Raw genomic sequence first — 19,081 nt, 5'->3', positions numbered from 1 at the left:
AACGAGTTCCTTTTTTAAGTACTGAACGTGAACGTGAACGAGTTCATTTTTTTTAGTGAACGTTCCGAACACTGTCATTTATCCGTGTAACCAAATGCAACCCTGTTAAAAAATATTCGATTTTCGTGATTCAAAACGAAATCACTGTATGAGCCAACCAAAGCAATTTTTATTGTTTGAAAAATAAAACCAAACACATTCTTAGTCTCCAGGAATATGTGCGCAAAATTTTGGTGCCAATTGGTTCTGTAGTTTCCGAGATTATCAGATACCAACACAATCGTTTTTTTATAAATGGGAATTTTGGTGGGCGGCAACCACAGACATAATATTATTTGAATAATAATGATAAAATGAATACTTGTAACTCGTGTAATACGGGGGCCGCCAAACGACCTTAACGAGTGTATACGATAAATTGCGCGCCAATTTTTATTTTTTACATTTTATGTTTTACGCAGTTCTTAATATTCAATTGCCGGCGACGACGACGACGATGCGTACACACCTATACGACGGCCCCCTCGGCGCATTACGTATATTATTGTATCATAATTTATACTGTTCAGGAAAATATGTAATACTTCCAACGCGGGTCATTGCAGGTATATAAATATACCTATGCTCATCATGATTATGTACGAGTTCCTCTACACTCATAAAAAATTACACTTTTGTTTATGCATATGATAAATCAATACAATTTTTTTCGGTCGATCTGATCACTTTTATTTTAAAAATGTCCATCTCACAGACTAACCGTATGGGTAGCGCTCAAAGTCTGAATAAAGTGGGCAGTAATATTATATTTTTGACTAAAATTTGGTTAATTTATACAAAATTACTTCAAGTAGGAACCAACATTAAAAATTTTAAAGCTGCGCGTGGGACCTAATAATATTACGTACATAATTTTCACGCTCGTAACTTATTAGGAGACTATTAGTAGTTATTAGTTATTACGCTTTATGAACCCATGGCATTTCCTGCCATGTCGAGAGTAGGAACTTAAATACGCCTATATATGTGGTGAACCAGTCAATCGTGGATTACCTGGAAACTACCGAAAAGTCGTCACGGAGGTGTCGAACAGAATTCATTGATAAACTATTAAACTTAACTTTAATAGCTATACCTATTTGCAAAATTCGAAACATTTCGAATTCGATTATAATAATATTATAATGTAGGTATATTATATCGTCCCTGTTGGATATTAGTCATGCATCATGCTGTATAATATATAAAAATGACGTCGTCCACTAAATACAAACACTGTATAAAGACTGCGTGCAAAAAAAAAATGTCAGCTATCCATTTTTAGAAATCTTATTATTCTATACCCATAACCATTTTTTGGACTTTAAGAACCCTCAAAATAATATATTACTTATTAATCGTTTTCCATGAACGAAAATAATATTTTTTTACGTATCTACTGCATTATATTGCAGTATTAATAATTCATAATCGCGTTGGCCACTAGCTGTTACCGATATAAAACTTTGGTTATTTATACTCAAGAAGCCCTAAAGCTAAATGCTCATAAAGGTCATAATAATAAGTAATAATTATTTAATTATTTATTTACGTATATAATATGATTTAATTATTTCGCGATCATTTCGGTTTTTATCGGTATTTTATTATGGCGTGCAAAAAGGTGTACAAAGTTCGTTATAATATTATTATTATATTTACGTCGTTTTATAATAAAACTATGGCCCGGGCTGTATAAATATTGTCGAGACGATTATTATAATATTCTATAAATATAGGTAGGTACACTCCTGCATACGATGCAGAGGTCATACCAATATAGGACACATAAAAAGGGCGCAGGACAGACGCAGTTTATTTATTTATATAATTTCGTGTGTTTCTCGAATTACGTGTCCTTTATTTTTTTTTTATAGAAAACCACGTAATTCGTATCGTGCGAAGTACGAATTTAACGATACCGAAACACACACCTGGTGATTAACCGCACGATTCGAAATCGTTTTAATATATTGTTGATTATTAACTATATTTAGAGAAAGAGTGATTCACCAAGCATACTCATACCTTTTTTTAGCCAACAATACAGTTGTTAAAAATCTGATTTTCTTTCAGAAATGTTAAATACGCTTCAAGATCACGTCTTTAAATTTTTGAGACTTTTTAAACTAATATTAAGGAGTGTTCTGTGAAGATACAAACTTCTGTTTTTCAAATGAGAACCCTCATTTTGTACAGTAAGTAATTAAGCAGATATTTTTTTTTGAAAATGCTGACAAAAAGAAATCAAAATTTAAACGACTAATTTTTGGGTTGTTTAAATTTTGTATAGGTTTTAATGATGACGGATTTAGGAGATATGGTGATTTGAACATTTTTTTAATCGACATTGATCAACCAACATTTTTAACTTATAAAAATGGTAGAGTATAACAAACACTAGATTCAATATTACATCAATGTTATAATTTTGTAAAACCATTTTTAAGAACTATTAGGTATCCTTCGTATGTACATTTTGATAACTAAAAAAACAAATCGTTCGAATTTTTAATAAAATAAGATAGATATTTACATTATAATTTTTAAAAAAAAAATAACCACTAAATAATTTTAGTACAGGCTTTCGTTTAAAAAACAGGTTTGTATCGACACTCCTTAAGTAGTACACAAAACCTCGATAATTCAAAAATATTGGTATATAGTTAGGTATATAAATAATACATTTCAAAGATCAGAGTTTGAATGAATTCATCATCAATGTAAAAAATAAGGGTGAGCATTCTTGATGAGTTCTCCTGCATAATATGACTGTAGTTAGTGAAGTTGTTTCGTATTTGACTGCCATTGTTTTTAAATTGACACCCATTTTATTTATTATTTACATTACGTATAAGTTCTAAGTAGTTTGTCCCACGTTTATGGTTTTAAATAAGTTGAGGGATATATAATAGCTGTGGTGAGTGTAGTCTGTGTTTATATTTGGTAGCCCCGCGCCCCCGCATCTTGCTCAGTGGTCGAATTCGATTCTTGTATAAGAGGTTCGGAACTAGTGAGAGGAAATTAAAAAACCGTAAGTATGTCCGTCAGCTCAAGATGTCATATTATGCTATATTGTTTTGATATATAATATAAATTTCATGACGTGGGTTCACAGGTCATTTCTTTCGTTTTTACTACATACTTATTATATACGCACAGGTTAAATAGGTAAGTCGTGGTTTCATAGATTTAGTAGAGTTATTATTTATTACAATTTCGTAAAATTTTATTTTTCAGACAACGAATAGTTTTATTTGTATTTATGTCACTGCAATCGACTTTTAAAACCTGTTAAAACCTAACATAATCCTTTCGGCAACACCAAATGTAGTATACTACATTGGTGCCTATCGATGAAACGTACTTCGACCTGTTAAGGCTAAATGACAATTAATTTTAATGGTATTTATAATATATACAATATACATACACTATTTTATTAAAACTTTTTTTCTTCGAATCAATAGTTACATATAGTTTTTAATTTTTTAGCCGATTTGAGATGTAATATTGGCAGTTAATATCGGCTCATACAAATTTCATGGAAATGGTTGGGAACACTTTGAAGTTATATTTTTACTTACTTTGTCTCGCCCTAACTTTTAAACCATATTATTGTATATTTTTTTTTATTAAATTTGTACATTTTTATTATGTTGTTGTTGTATACTAATTTATTACATTTTAACATCTTTTAATATAACTTATAAGCGTAGTGTTACTCCCGAAAAAAAAGTCGTAATGCTAATATATACATAGGTATACATAATTTTATTTCAATTCAAGTTATCAATCTATATAGATAAATTTGTATTCAGTTCACTATTAATAAGCCAGTTTTTGACTGACGAGTATCTGCTCGTTTAAAAATTAAATGTATATAGTCACATAGATACCTACTACGAATGACTCTATCTTAAGCGAGTTAATTATTTAAATTATGTTGAAATAAAGTTCTAACTAGTAACTATGTGTAGTGAGTTTAAAAGTAATTATAGTTTTCAATTTTCAGAATGAATTTCGTCATTCGAAACCAAAATCCCTGCATCTGTGTGGAGAACGCTCAGGGTTTCAACGCTTTCGAGTAAGTCTAAGTGAACATAATTCGGTCAAGTCGTCGGAGAATGGCGAATTAAATGAATCTCACTAGAACGAACTATGAAGTTCAAACGAAAACTTGAGAGAGTCCACATCTTTATAATATTTCTAGTATAGGTTTTCTAATGATGTATATTTTACAAACGCGGCTTCCTGAGAAGAAATAATAAAATATTGTTTAAAATTTAATCTTAATGATGTACCAAATAAAAACAAAACGTGATAATAGATATTATACAGGATTTGCAGACTGATCATAATATATTATATCATTATACTATTAAAAGATGTCAGCGCACTGTCAGTTTTCTAGTTCTGTCCCAAAATAGACATAATGCATTTACTCAGAATAATTTTTCTTATGTTTTTGAGTAATATTGTAGTAATGCGTGTTTAAAATTATGTAGGTATTTAGCTCAGTTAATGATTTTTAAAAAATCGATTGCATGTGGACTTTCAAAACTAGTAAAACCAAAATGCATTATTATATTAACAACGATACTTTGAATAATTAACTGTAATAAAAAAATAATCACTAGATTTTGAATATCTACCTAGTTCATATTATATTATATATATATTTTTTTTTCTACTTTCGGAACGAAACTAATTAAAAATTATGTTACATGACTTTGTAATTTTAGTAACTAAAGATCAGTTTTGATTGATAACCTCAAAATATTTTAAAACCATCTTCGTCATAATATAATTTTTATATTTATACCTACTATATATCATTATAATGATATAGGTTTATCAATGACCCCGTATCGAGAGGTTTGAAATAAATATTTTTTAAATCACAAATGATATCCCAAAATTTTTTTTTAGAAAAATATTTGTCTCTAGAAATACGTATAAAACTATGAAAGCCATCGTGTTGAATCAAAAATAATGAAAACGTTTCGATGTTTGGAAATTCAAACAGTTTATTTCCATTACTGGTGAGCATATTTGGGGGGGGGGGGGAGTACAATTATTGTCGGTGCTCGTGCTTTCGAACATCGATATCAAATTTTCAATTAAAAATATACGTTTAAACATAATATACCTAACGATACAAATGCTTTACGGTTATTGATAATTGTAATTTAGACCACTTACCTGTATCTATGAATATTAATGAAATAATAATTTTTTTGTTACATTTTGTATTAAAACCCCCTTCAGATTTTTTCAAAAGAGAAATAATATTGTTTGTAGTGATTGAATTTGTTTAACAAAATTCCGTTCATGTTTCTAAGAAAAAAACAGAAACCGCTGTGTAGCTGAGTTAAACGTGCAGATATAATTATTATTTTACCTACGTCATAAAGTAGTAAGTACACATTTCTTATATTATAATATTATAGTCTGTGTATGAAAATCAGAGTTCGTGACGCGGTTTTAAACAGGTTTGTTTTATTATACTAAAATGATGTGAATTATTATTGTACGCATAGATGCTGACAATATTCGAATTCGAGACACTGCACATAGAAACCTCCCTGCGACGATACTCGCATGTATAGTAATATTGTAGCGAGACGACAAATCGCGTTTTGACTGCGTTCGGTAACCATTGTCTTTAGATTTTTTATCATTATGTTAATGATGATATTATTGTGTAACTAATTTAAGTTCCCTCCGAACAGAGACGACAAAGCGCAGTATTATTGTACCATACACATTTTGGGGACCCGGAGAAATTCGACCTAGTCGACAGTCATCCTAAGCGTCGATGATATTACTATAATATTATAGGCATTAAATAGTTTCTCAAGGCTCGTCAGAAATCATAAATTAATAGGTAGACGTTGATACAAAAGAAAAAAAACAAACAAGACTATATTATTATTTTTATGTACGTATATAATATATGTATATGTATATATACGGAGCGATTCTTTTGTCTTGACGCAAATATAAAATATAATTAAAAAGAGGTATTTTTTTAGTTAAACCTATCTCTTTTAACCCATTTGGGAACCCGTTTTGTTACATTTTTCTACAATTGATAAATAGTAGATATTTGTTCTTCAGGGTGCAGGTGCCTACGAATTTTCAGCACAAAAACTTGAATGGCATGAAAAACTATTACGCCCCTTGAATTTGTTATAAATTTATTTTTATTCGAAAGACCTTAAGTGGACTGATTGTACTACAAGCTTAAAAACCCCGTTTCCAGGAGTCGTAATAAACGTTTATATAAATGTATCGTTGAGCATTTTTAAATAATGTATTCTTTTATAGTATTGTTCTAAGTTAATTAGAAAATCAGGGTTCAACGCCAACCTGAATAATGTTTTCTTCTTTTGTATAAAAACAAAAAATGATTAAAATACGAGATATCTATAGAGGCGATCTCGAAGTAACTGTAAAGTAATTTTTGATCTTTAAATTATTTTATTTTATTTTTCAGTACCATACATAACTAGAAATCGATGACTATGACTGTATTTAGATTTTAGATTAAATAAACAATTATTTAAACATTTTCTGCGATATATCACTGCTGTCGAGTTTGTAATCATCCTGTACATCATTTATACCTACACTCTCGAGTTATGTCGATATATATGTATAGATGTATGTCTCCGATATACGTCACTATTTTAGACCGTATTATTTCAGTTTATTTGAGTTTGAATAGCGTTTGGTTTCGCTTGACGAAGTTCACTCGGTCGTCGTCGTTTTTAATTGTAAACACCGATAATGGTAGTAACAAAAATAATACACGTACCGAATTGTGATTACCGTGGTAGACGAAAAAACTACTCCGTAATTATTATTACGCGTACGATATTATGTTATTAGATATTAATATTTAACTCGCAGACACTTTAAACCGGACCCTAGTCACGATCGTTGTCTTCTGCTGCTGCGCTTCCGTCTCAATCGACTCCAATAAAGATCAAAAGAAAAAATAAAGTGCATTTCCTAAGCAGTACCTAAATGATTATTTAGTAAAAATAAGTTAAAATTACCCTCTCTTTAAATTATTAAACAATCCCATTTATTGCGCGGAATATTACTAGAACGTATACACTTGATAAAGCACAATTATCGGATAAATCACCATATTTATGTTAATCAAAGAATAAAATATTTTTAAAAAAGTACTCAACGAATTTATTATCTGTGCAATAGCGGTGTGATGGTTCTAAGAAACGTTAAAAAATTATTAATTTTTTTCAATGCAATTCTTCAGTATTTTTCTTTTTACAATATTGTGTTTTGAAGACCCAATATTTAATTTTTTTTGTGTACCTACGTATTCTTATAAAATACCTAAATAGGCATTAAGGTTGTTATTATAATGTTACTACTATATATGTGTCACGAGTAATATGAATTAGACTGTTTTACAAATCATTAAAGGGTGCATTTTTGACACTATAATAAAATGACATACTTCTATCATTATAAGCTTATGGCAGGAGATGGGTCTTCAATTTTAAAGTTAAATCTTATTTTTATATTTATTATAACCTTTAATAAATTACAGTCTTAATTATAATGTAGTACAATCGATTCCCCCTACTGATTCGTCAATTCTGCATAACCTAATTTTGTTCACTATTACATTATTATTCCTTGCATACACGTTACCGCCACTGACCACTGCACTCGAGAATTATAATTAGAAATGTCAAATTAGTCACGGACAAGGCGTTGGATGACCGGTAAGAACGACGTGTGACTATATAATAATTGTCGGCTTCTGCGGCTGTTGTAGTGACGAGAAAACGTCGATGCCGATGATAAGGCGGTGTACCGAAACGTTTCCATCATACCCGAACGTCAAGGCGTCATGTCAAGAAGCACCCGAAGTCGATATGTTGATTAGGAAAAACAATTTCGTCGACATTTTCTTTTGTTGTTCCGTGACACAGAAGGCGAGTGTAAGTACTCATACTATTAGAGTTTCAACACTTAAAATACGCTGCAGTTTAGTCGTGTGTGAAGATGTCGACCGATATTTAATGTGTCATTATGATATTATATTATTATGACGTAATGTGTGTGTGTGTGTATGTGTATCAGATGAATACTTTTATGTTTGAAATAATTTGACGAAATATAAATTAGTACTCATAACTATATTATGGTTATTATATATTTACATAATAGGATAAAGGTAAAAAAATAGTTATAAAATTGGCCAAGAACAATTAAGTTAAACTGATTTTTAGATTAAATTGAAATGATTAGATTTGTCATACCGTTTGGTACCAGTTGGTATCGTCCACAACTAAGTGTTACTCCTGTGAACGAAAACCAACCCTTTTTATTAATGATATTATTAATAGTTGATTTTATAATTATTAATAAATATGATATAACATATTATGAAGCTAAAGATATTTAAAAATTCGAGATATGATACATTATTAAAGGGAAAAATAGTGTGCTTGCTTGGTGATTTATATTGGTACAGGACAAATATTGATGTAAATTGTTTGTTCGTTACAAGCCATTTGCAAGTATAAGCCACCTTATGGAGGAAGGACGAAGGTGAAACTTACACATAGATCAACGAGAGTAAAATATGAGGGCTAGAGCCCCCCCCCCAAATTTGGTCCTAGTTTGTCGTATATGCATTATGCTTAACTACATATTATATTATACCTTCAACCACATTTTTCCTCCGTGGCGTCTATATTATACAATATATTATACAATATATAGTATTATATTCCGTTGAGCGCGTTATGGTAATTAGACGAGACAATGGATCGCGACGAGGGCGAATTAAGATTTATCACGTCGTGCAGTAGGTACATGAATCGCGAGTGAACTCTGGGGGGGTAGCTCCAAAAACCGCACTCGAACCCCTTCCTGTATTGTTATTATTATTGTTCTCACACTGTACATAATATATTATTATATATAAAGGTATATAGTTACTTTTCGCGAGCGAAACGGACCTGGGCGCCTGCGGACGGCTGGCGCTCGTCCAAATTTTAATAACTCGCGAGAGGATTGTTTTTTCTCGGTCTCGGCGTCGGTCTGTCTCTCTCTCCCCCTCACCCTAGTCACTCACTATATCTCTCTTTTACGCGAACGTGTTCAATGGGCGCAACACCTACCGTCCCCGACGCTCGCGATCTGTACACATAATATAATATATTACGAATATATATATATATATATGTGGGTATAGGTACGTTTACCCCGAATTTTCCGTCTGCATTAACCGCAATTTAAAACTTCTTACGCGCCTGCAACCCATACAATAGGTGTGTATATATGTATGTATAATGGCATAATATGCGCATTACGCGTATACACGCGCGTGGGGATGACTGTATATACATAGATAGATAGTATATACGGCACCGAGGAATGTGTAAAAACCATTAGCAGCGCAAAAGGAACGAAAAAACTCGAGAAAATTAATTATCGTTTTCTCCCCTTCTTACATTGTGCGCATGCACCCGTCAGGAGCCACCGCACGACCCCACACGCCCCACTCGAGTCTCTATACAAACAATATTATAATCGTAGCAACAATAATATCTATACCAGGCCGTTATTATATTGTACAATCTATATAGGTATCTACAGCAGTTACTACTGCGCAGTTGTCGATCGGGGCATATGTGACTTGCGCCACTTTCTGAGGTTGTAATTATTTGTACCGCACAAAACAAGACAAAATAACAAACTGTATGCAATCAGTGCAATCATGCAGCTACAAAAATTGACTAACGCTAGGTATTTCAGAATAATTAACATTCATTTTTTTATTTGTATGTATTTTATTCACAAATCAGGTTCATTTTAATAGAGATACTTCAAGAAAAATATTAAAATGCACATAGAGTAAAGAAAACAATTGTATACTAATATTGTTGTAATTTTTTATCTGTACCTATACAATACTCTGTGAATAGATGAGTGCAGTCAATATATATGTAAAAACCAGAAATATTGTAATAAATGTCCAATTGCTCATGTTATTAAAAGTCTATGTTATTTATTCAGGTTGTACGTATGTACTATAATTGATGGTAATATCCTGTAAATTCCAATAATTGAAGTTGTCAGTGTGACGTAGATTACATATGTGATTTCGTTTTATGCAGATTATCAAAATGTAGTGGGTTTTTCTGTTTTAATATTTTGATTTTAAAGCGAGTCATACGCATGTAAAAAATGTTACAATTTACAAACGTTCATATGGCTTTACAATTAGAATATAAAAAAAAACCCGAAGACAGAACTCGGATAAAACGTTCTTACCTTTAAGTTTGACAATATATGCCTATTTACTGCGTAATATCAAAACTAACAACACAACATATGGACCCTGCAGTTGAATGGAAATTCGCAATGTTTGCAATGTAATATAATATTTGCAATATAATATTATGTAGTAAGACGGTGAAGTCACGTGCGGTCATCGAGTCCTCCTACGACTTTGCCGTTTCTAAACGATCGTTTTCCATTTTCGATTTCCTATACTTTGCCGATGATGAATGTACATTCGGCGATTTGTGCTTGTTTTGTGCGCAGCAAGTCCGAAATATTGACGGTGTACAGAGTGTACCGCTGTATGTGTCTGCGGAAGACATGGGCATATTAAAATGTAATTTTGACGTAAAACTGTCAAATCTTCCGGGATACACCCTAGGATACACACCGGGGACCCACGGTGGGGAGGGGTAAAAGGGTTGGGGGTGACGCAGCAGTGATCGTTATAGGTACCCTAATATCTACCAGCGACCCAAGCACGGCCATAAATAGCGGCCGGGGCGCTATACGCGTACGGTACCAATATATATATATACGACATAATATCTAAGTAGACTCCTTTCCCCATTAGAATAACCGTCTTTTGTACGGCGGCAGTGTAACCTCAGGATAACAACAAATGGGCGTAACGACATTCCGGAAATCGTTATACGTGCGCGCATATATGTACATACATCACATAGGTACAATATACATATTATGTATAGGTACTCTTATATATATGTATATATATGTTACGGAAAGAGAAAAAAAATAGAAGACATTTACACCAGTTTAGAATAATAAAAGTAATATTTTTTCCGAGTGTGTACCTATACTTCTTATCTATAACTATACAGTATGTCCCAAAAGTCCCGTATCACCCTTAATATCTCCATGTAAAATCACTATATTTAAACGCGGTTTTTTTTACAGTACTAAGTATGAAAATTCTGATTGAATGGCATAAAATTCATTTTTTTTTTAAAAAAATTCAAAAATTTTCAAAAAAAATTTTTACGCATTTAAGAATTTAAAATTTTTAAGATGGCCATTTTGTTGAAAATATTTTTTAAAACAGTTCAAAAAAAAAAAAAACTAAAATTAAATAAAAATTGACCAAGTTAGAGCAAGTTATGTTTTTGAATAATTGTAGTAAAAAAATCAATTATTGTTTCACATTTCAATAATGAAATATCTAATTTCAACACACGACAATACTTTTGCATTCCTTATTAAAGTTTTGATTTGAATAGAAATAAAAATAGCCGTGTTATATCGTTTGCTGAACAGTGAAACTGGTTACCTATTTTTAAGTATTTTAATTATCACGAAGTGAACCTAAAGTTACAGTATTGGACATAATCTTACAGTTATAATTAATGCGATTTATAATAATAATACCTATGCATATCGCAATTTGGTAAATTATAATTAAAATTATTATCTTGTGTTCTTTCTTTATAACTATTACTGCTATTAGTGTCATACGTACAGTACGTACTGTGTCTTTAACTATAATTTCTTATTTCTTACTTATTTAATTCAATATTTAAAATGACTCATACATTCTCAGTACATGAGTACATTGATATGGTGAAGTGTTACTTCCGAAACAACGAAAGTCATAGACAAGCTGCTTATAGTTATGGAATTGAGTATCCTGATCGTAAAAAACCATCGTACAATGTTATCAACAGATTAATGTCTCGATTTTTGGAAACAGGTAAAATTGCATGATTCTCAAATTTATAATAAAGTTGCAAATTTTGGTATTTGGATACGCCGAACCATTTCAGACGATTTAGTCTAATAAGCGACTGAACCTTATATCCATAAGTCTTATAAGTGACGTGGTGTCCACTGTACATATTTCTAAGAAATTAATTTTTTCCTACACTAAGCTAAATATCACGTAGATATTAGGTAGTGGGTGTTAAGCTGTGTATCTATTATTGAATTATTTTATTTATTTCTTAATTTTTTTAATAACTTAATTTTAACTCTTAGGTAATGTCAATGAACGAAATAGGTCAGGTAGATCTCAAAGTGTTACAAACGTAGATAATACCATCAACATTCTTGGAAGTGTAGCTGTAGCTCCAAAATTATCCGTACGTCATAGGTGCGTGGAGGCTGGACTGAGCAAATCATCCGTTCATAGAATACTCAAAAAAAATAAAATAAAAGCATATAAAACAAAATTTGTTCAACAGTTTCATGCGGGTGATGAAGAAAGGCGTTTACAATTTTGTGAATGGGCATTACACAGAATCAGTCAGGACCCACTATTTATAGATAAATTAATTTTTACTGATGAATCTACTTTTATTAGAAATGGACAAACAAGTAGACACTGGACATATCACTGGTCTGACGAAAACCCACATGAATCCATAGAATTTCATGCCCAAAATATAGAAAAAATAAATGTTTGGAGTGGAATTTGGAATAAGCAGATCATTGGACCCTTTTTTATAGAAGGTAATTTAAACGGAGAAAAGTATCGAGATTTATTAGAAGAAAGTGTGTGGCCAATAATTTCTCAGTTAATTAATACAAACAGAATAGAGCCAATTTTTATGCAAGATGGTGCACCAGCACATAATTCAAATATTGTGAGAGGTTGGCTGGATGAGCACTTCCCGGGAAGATGGATGGGAACAAGGGGTCCAGTGCTTTGGCCACCTAGGTCCCCCGATTTAACACCGATGGATTTTTTTTTATGGGGTTATTTAAAAAATTTTGTGTATCCGTCGTGTTCATTGCCTGATCTTCGTCATAAAATTGAACAAAATATTCAAAATATCTTACCCGAGACATTAGGAAATGTTAAGAACGCTTGGGTCGAAAAACTTCAACTCTGTGTTGCAAATAATGGAGGTCATTTCGAACATTTATAAAAATATAAATGTAATGAATTATTTTCATTTTTATGTAATAAAATCTTTTTTTTCTTTTAGCAATCAAGTTTAAAAATGTTATCTGAATTTTAATTTTAATCTTTCCTAAAAGCTTCACTAATAATTAGATGTTTACAGATTACCATTAAAAACAGCATACCTACATAACTATTATTACAATTATTTATAAACATACTCTACTCAACTAGCTCTATCTTTATTATAAATCGCATTAATTATAACTGTAAGATTATGTCCAATACCGTAACTTTAGGTTCACTTCATGATAATTAAAATACTTAAAAATAGGTAACCAGTTTCACTGTTCAGCAAACGATATAACACGGCTATTTTTATTTCTATTCAAATCAAAACTTTAATAAGGAATACAAAAGTATTGTCGTGTGTTGAAATTAGATATTTCATTATTGAAATGTGAAACAATAATTGATTTTTTTACTACAATTATTCAAAAACATAACCTGCTCTAACTTGGTCAATTTTTATTTAATTTTAGTTTTTTTTTTTTTTGAACTGTTTTAAAAAATATGTTCAACAAAATGGCCATCTTAAAAATTTTAAATTCTTAAATGCGTAAAAATTTTTTTTGAAAATTTTTGAATTTTTTAAAAAAAAAAATGAATTTTATGCCATTCAATCAGAATTTTCATACTTAGTACTGTAAAAAAAACCGCGTTTAAATATAGTGATTTTACATGGAGATATTAAGGGTGATACGGGACTTTTGGGACATACTGTATACATATACCTTTGTATATATAGTTATAGATACGTTTTGACGGATACAAAAAAAATCTAAAAGTTGAATATTTGGACAATATAGTAATATGATCTCGTATTCTCGTCATTTTGCTTTCGTGCAGGTCGACCGAAAACGTACCGTCTTAAATTATTAATATATTATATCGTAGACCCGGGATCACCAAATGGCGGCCCGTGGATGAATTTTAACCGGCCCGCAGACAAGGAGAAAAAAAGCCGATAATTTCTTGTCTTTGTACATAAGTTTTGGCCAATCGGTTTATTACAATAAATATTATGTACACACTTTGCATTTTTATGTCCCTTGAGAATTTTCCGAATTCTTAATGTAGTCCACGGAAAGTATGAATTGGTGACTCCTGTCGTAGACTGTCGTATGTTATTATAAGATGTCTACCAAACTCCAAATTCTGTCCACGCAGCCAAAAATCGTTGCTTTGGTCTTCAGGACTCGCAGTACAATATATTATTGTATACATCATAATATTATAGATTTGGGATATTTACGAATTTATGAACTCTAAAATAAATATGCATTTAAATGTGCTCAAAGATATTAAAGTATGCAAACAAAATTCAATTCTAAATTAAAACAATTTGAATATATTATTTTTGGGTAATTTTTACACATTTTATTCTCTGGATTGATTTGAATAATTTTTTTTGAGGTGTTGAAACAAGAGGTGTGACGTTAATTTTCACATAAGATACATTTTTTAAGAAAAAAAGAAAAAACTTTTTTCAACATCGACAAAAGTAATGGGAAAATATTGAAATGTAAGTGTATTCATTTTTTTAAATTAAATTAAATTAATTTTATGTTTGATCATGATTATGAATGATGATTAATATTTATTTTAATTTATTACGATTAATTTAAATTATTGTTATTTCTTAATACAAATAAAATAAAACAAGTCATAATATTTTGTGAAAATTCATTGTAATATATTGTAAACTTAATTTTTATTTTCAGAGTGTTTTCATGCACTATTTGAGATGCACTGCGTATCGTATTGAATTGCACAGCCCTAATATTTAATCCAATGACGATAGCTTAAAATAATGTACATTGCGATTTAAACGACTTTTTGCCGTTTTCCGCATCGTGCTTTTCGTGCTATTATGATTTATGGGTACGACAGCGACCGTGATTCTACGACCAAGTCCATTGGGTATAATAATAATAATAATATTATATTTGAATTCTTTCAACTGAGGTTTTCTACTCGGCATTCGTGTCCGTTGTACGCTTTTGCCACCTTACCCGTTTGCGTTTAGTCGACAATTTTTCAATCAGCCCCTATGATACAAATCCGATACAATATTAATATTTATTTAGTATTATATCGATACCAACGTATTAACATAGGTATCATAATATATTGTTTGAAACCGTTTAGAAAACCACATCGGAGGTTATATCGTCGATCCAGCGATGAATTACTTTGGTATAATACCAAAGTATAATTTTAACGTGCGGCGGCCGTCATGCACTGCACACATTATTATTATTATTATTATTATATATATTATAATTTATAACTATTGGACTACACTAGGTCAACGCCGAGCGGACCGTTATTAATACTATTGTTTTGTGTGTTATTCTGTCTTGTCCAAAAAATGTTTTCAGATGTAATTTGCGACCCAGCGCAAATTGGTGCCCAGAACCTAACGCTCCGTCGCGTCGTAGTCGTCGTCACCTCGATGAAATCAAGGTCGGAAACAAGCAATGTATAATATGTTATACGGATTTATCATGTAGAGCGTTATAGGGCCTCGGACTTAAAGTTTCAAAATATGTACCCACTAAAATACTAAATAATTTGAAATCAACAAATGAACAAACAGAAAATATGCATTTGTCGCTTTTTTTTCGGTTTGAAAGAACTTAAACTTTGATAGAGAAAATGAACTTCAGGGTTTATGTCTTCATAATTGGAAACATTGTTAATTTCAATATGACGTACAATAATTTGTACTTATATTATATACTAATATTAAGTTAAATTTATATTAGAAGCAACTCTTTGTACGCTAAATTGCCCATTTAGGCATCAATTTACACAATATATCTACAATAATATATAGGCACAATATAATATAATGTTATATACAGAACTGCTACACATATATCGTTTCCCATTCGATCAGTTTTCTGCACGATCTTAACGCACCAGTATTATACATGTATACTATTATTATGGTGTATGTAAAATACCATGTTGTGTGCGTGCGTGTGTGTGTCTGCGTGAAGATCAAATACTGAGCGAAAGCGCTGCATTTTTTCCACTCTCATCCTTATCTAACATACTGTATTTGACTAAGTCACCTTAAATTCCATCACTTATCTGACCAGTATTTTTTGTCTATCTTCTTTTTTTTTTTCGTACGAGCTGTGTCAGGAGAAGTGCGTTTTGTTGGTCGGTGTCTGTTTAGTCTATAACACAAAATATGTGTGTGTGTAGCAATCTCTTATTTGTTCATCGTGTGTGTACGCGTTTTTGTCTTTAGGAAGTGTAGGTACCTACGTATATTATTTGTATTCTATGTATATTATTTATATACACCTATATATGTATATAATGTAATACTCGTACATACGAACGCGACAATCGCACGCAGAGGTTTATTTGATACAACATATAACATCGTTTACGAAATCCTCTAATACTTGGTTATATACATAATATACATGCATATAACATATATATATATATATATATATATATGCATACGTATATATTATACTCGTGTATGTGGTACACATTATGTAGGTTTACATCATGCGCTTCACCAATTTACATTTTATGTTTGTCGTGAACTTAGGAAATGTTGTGAGTTGTGACTTACGAGAACACAACAAGTGTGAATACATTATGTGCGAGTCCAAATTTAATAAAATCTCGTTTCTGTTTGTTATACGTACCTATGTGTTATCAAGTTTTATACGGTGCAAGGGTCATGAATTTTATATTTAGCTGTTACACACACGTTTACAATTTAGTTCGGCCGCGGCGTGGTAAAAGTGGCCGAACTCGTATGTTGGTTTTGTATCGGTTTATATTACAACAGTTTTCTTGTAGCGTCCGTGGTTTTTGCAGATGCTAAAAGTCATTAAAAAAATTCCATATTTACCTTTATAATATTACGCTGCAGGTACCTACTATCATTTGTAAATAAACACATGCACAAATTAACATTTGACCTGAAATTTACTTTTTTTAGACACGTATGTATACACAAACAAATAAATATAATCACCGAAAAAAATCTTTAAAATATAAAGCAAATTTATAGGAATATTTTTTACCAACTAAAAGCAATTCGGTATTAGTGGACATTTATTTATACGGACCTTTTTTTTACCGATTTTTTTCGTCTGACTTTTGTTCGGGGGTTCGTTTTTGATACCATAATATGATCTTATGGAGATTCCATTGTGTATTGGTAACATCGATTGTGATACGATTTTCAAATGTGCTATAATACTTAGGTAGAGGTAGGTATAGTATGTTCCTACATACAATATTAATATGTGTCTCTATATATTTACTGCAGTGGAATACTATATGTTTTATCTTAAACCATTTTGGATTTTCATAACTCGTTAATTGAGTATGCAAACATATTTAGAATTCCTTTAGGTAGTTAGATAATAGTTTTGGATAAATAAGTTTCTTTCCAGCTTACTTTCACCGCCGCCACCCTACACCAACCTACCCATTCAAATAGCTCATATCATAATATCGTGGTCTTTGGACATTCTGTACACAGGTTGTAAACAAAGTTAGCAAATTCATCACATTTTTAATTTAATTCAAATACATTACTCAGTACAAAAAGCGAAATATTTAACGCTTATAACTTATTTACATTTCAATGGTACCTATACATTTTTAGAGCAACGGAAATGGCATTAAAAAAAAATTGCATATTACATAATTAATTAATAGTTTCTTATCTGTACGACTGTACTGTATACTTATACCACGTCATGTTCATAATGTGATATTACTCTCATAATTATTTATGAAAAGTTTAGTTTGTACAGTATAAAATGAATCGTGACGTCAATAAAAGCTTAGCTGTTCATTTAAAATTATTTTTTGAATAAAAAAATTTATCAGATTTTTGGAATGTCCTTAGCATTTTAAATGAATTCCGCAATGTTTACATTACACTCAGTAATGGTAAACATGTGTCTTTAAAGACACAGGAATTCCGAAAATATTTTCAAAGTACGTAAATGTATTAGGTAAATTACTTTGTGTTTAAACATCGTAATATATAATTTAATTAGTAACAAGTAAATAATAACAATAATTATACATATTAATACTTAGGCGTTATGTTCAAATTATGTTTATAAAACGAGTGTTGGTACTTACCTACTATCTATAATACCTATGTAATATAACGAGACGTGTTAATTTTATCTGATTATTAGGTACGACTTCGTTTTTAAAACTCCTTCCAAAATCCGTTGGGTATATTCTCTGAATTAAACGGACTTGATTAACTCCGATGGTTATCGCGGTTTACCGACACAACGCAGACGTTATTTTTTTTTTTTAATTAACTCTTTGCTCATTAAAAAAAAGCGTTCGTGTTATTGGTTGTCTGATTAGGTTTTATATTTATATTATATTGTTTTAAACCGAAATGTATAAGACAATTATTAACATTGAATTACATCTTTATAATAATATATTATATACATATACGCGAGTTATACGACCCGAGATCTATCTCTGGACAGTAAACCACACTAATTGTGCAGTCCAGCGACCATCGTGCAGCAGCTCAGTAATTATTTAATATTATATTATCATTATTATTATATATTGTAAACTCACCGTCCAGAACACACGCTTTTTATCGACGAAACATCTTGCTGGACGGGCTCACTGTAGTGGCTGGAAATAGGTGGGTGCAGTATTATCATTATCATTATTATTATCATCATTATTGTTGTTGTACATATTATAGGTTCCATGCGTTTGAAAACGACTTCGACGGTGTATTTTATC

The 19,081-nt window shown here is 31.0% G+C and overlaps 1 protein-coding gene across 1 annotated transcript; it reads left to right on the top strand.

The window, feature by feature from the left end:
- Positions 1–11,499: 11,499 nt before the first annotated feature.
- On the top strand, positions 11,500–13,742 carry LOC111032138. Its single transcript, XM_022312367.1, has 2 exons — positions 11,500–12,085; positions 12,370–13,742. Exons 1-2 carry the CDS (start codon positions 11,917–11,919, stop codon positions 13,260–13,262), a joined length of 1,062 nt encoding a protein of 353 aa, XP_022168059.1. The 5' UTR covers positions 11,500–11,916; the 3' UTR covers positions 13,263–13,742.
- The last annotated feature ends 5,339 nt before the right edge of the window (positions 13,743–19,081 follow it).

The sequence above is a fragment of the Myzus persicae genome, unplaced genomic scaffold (assembly GCF_001856785.1).
Source record: "Myzus persicae strain clone G006 unplaced genomic scaffold, MPER_G0061.0, whole genome shotgun sequence".
Lineage (NCBI taxonomy): Eukaryota > Metazoa > Arthropoda > Insecta > Hemiptera > Aphididae > Myzus > Myzus persicae.
Note: the sequence above shows the minus strand (reverse complement) of the source record. Positions and strands in the feature narration are given on the sequence as shown.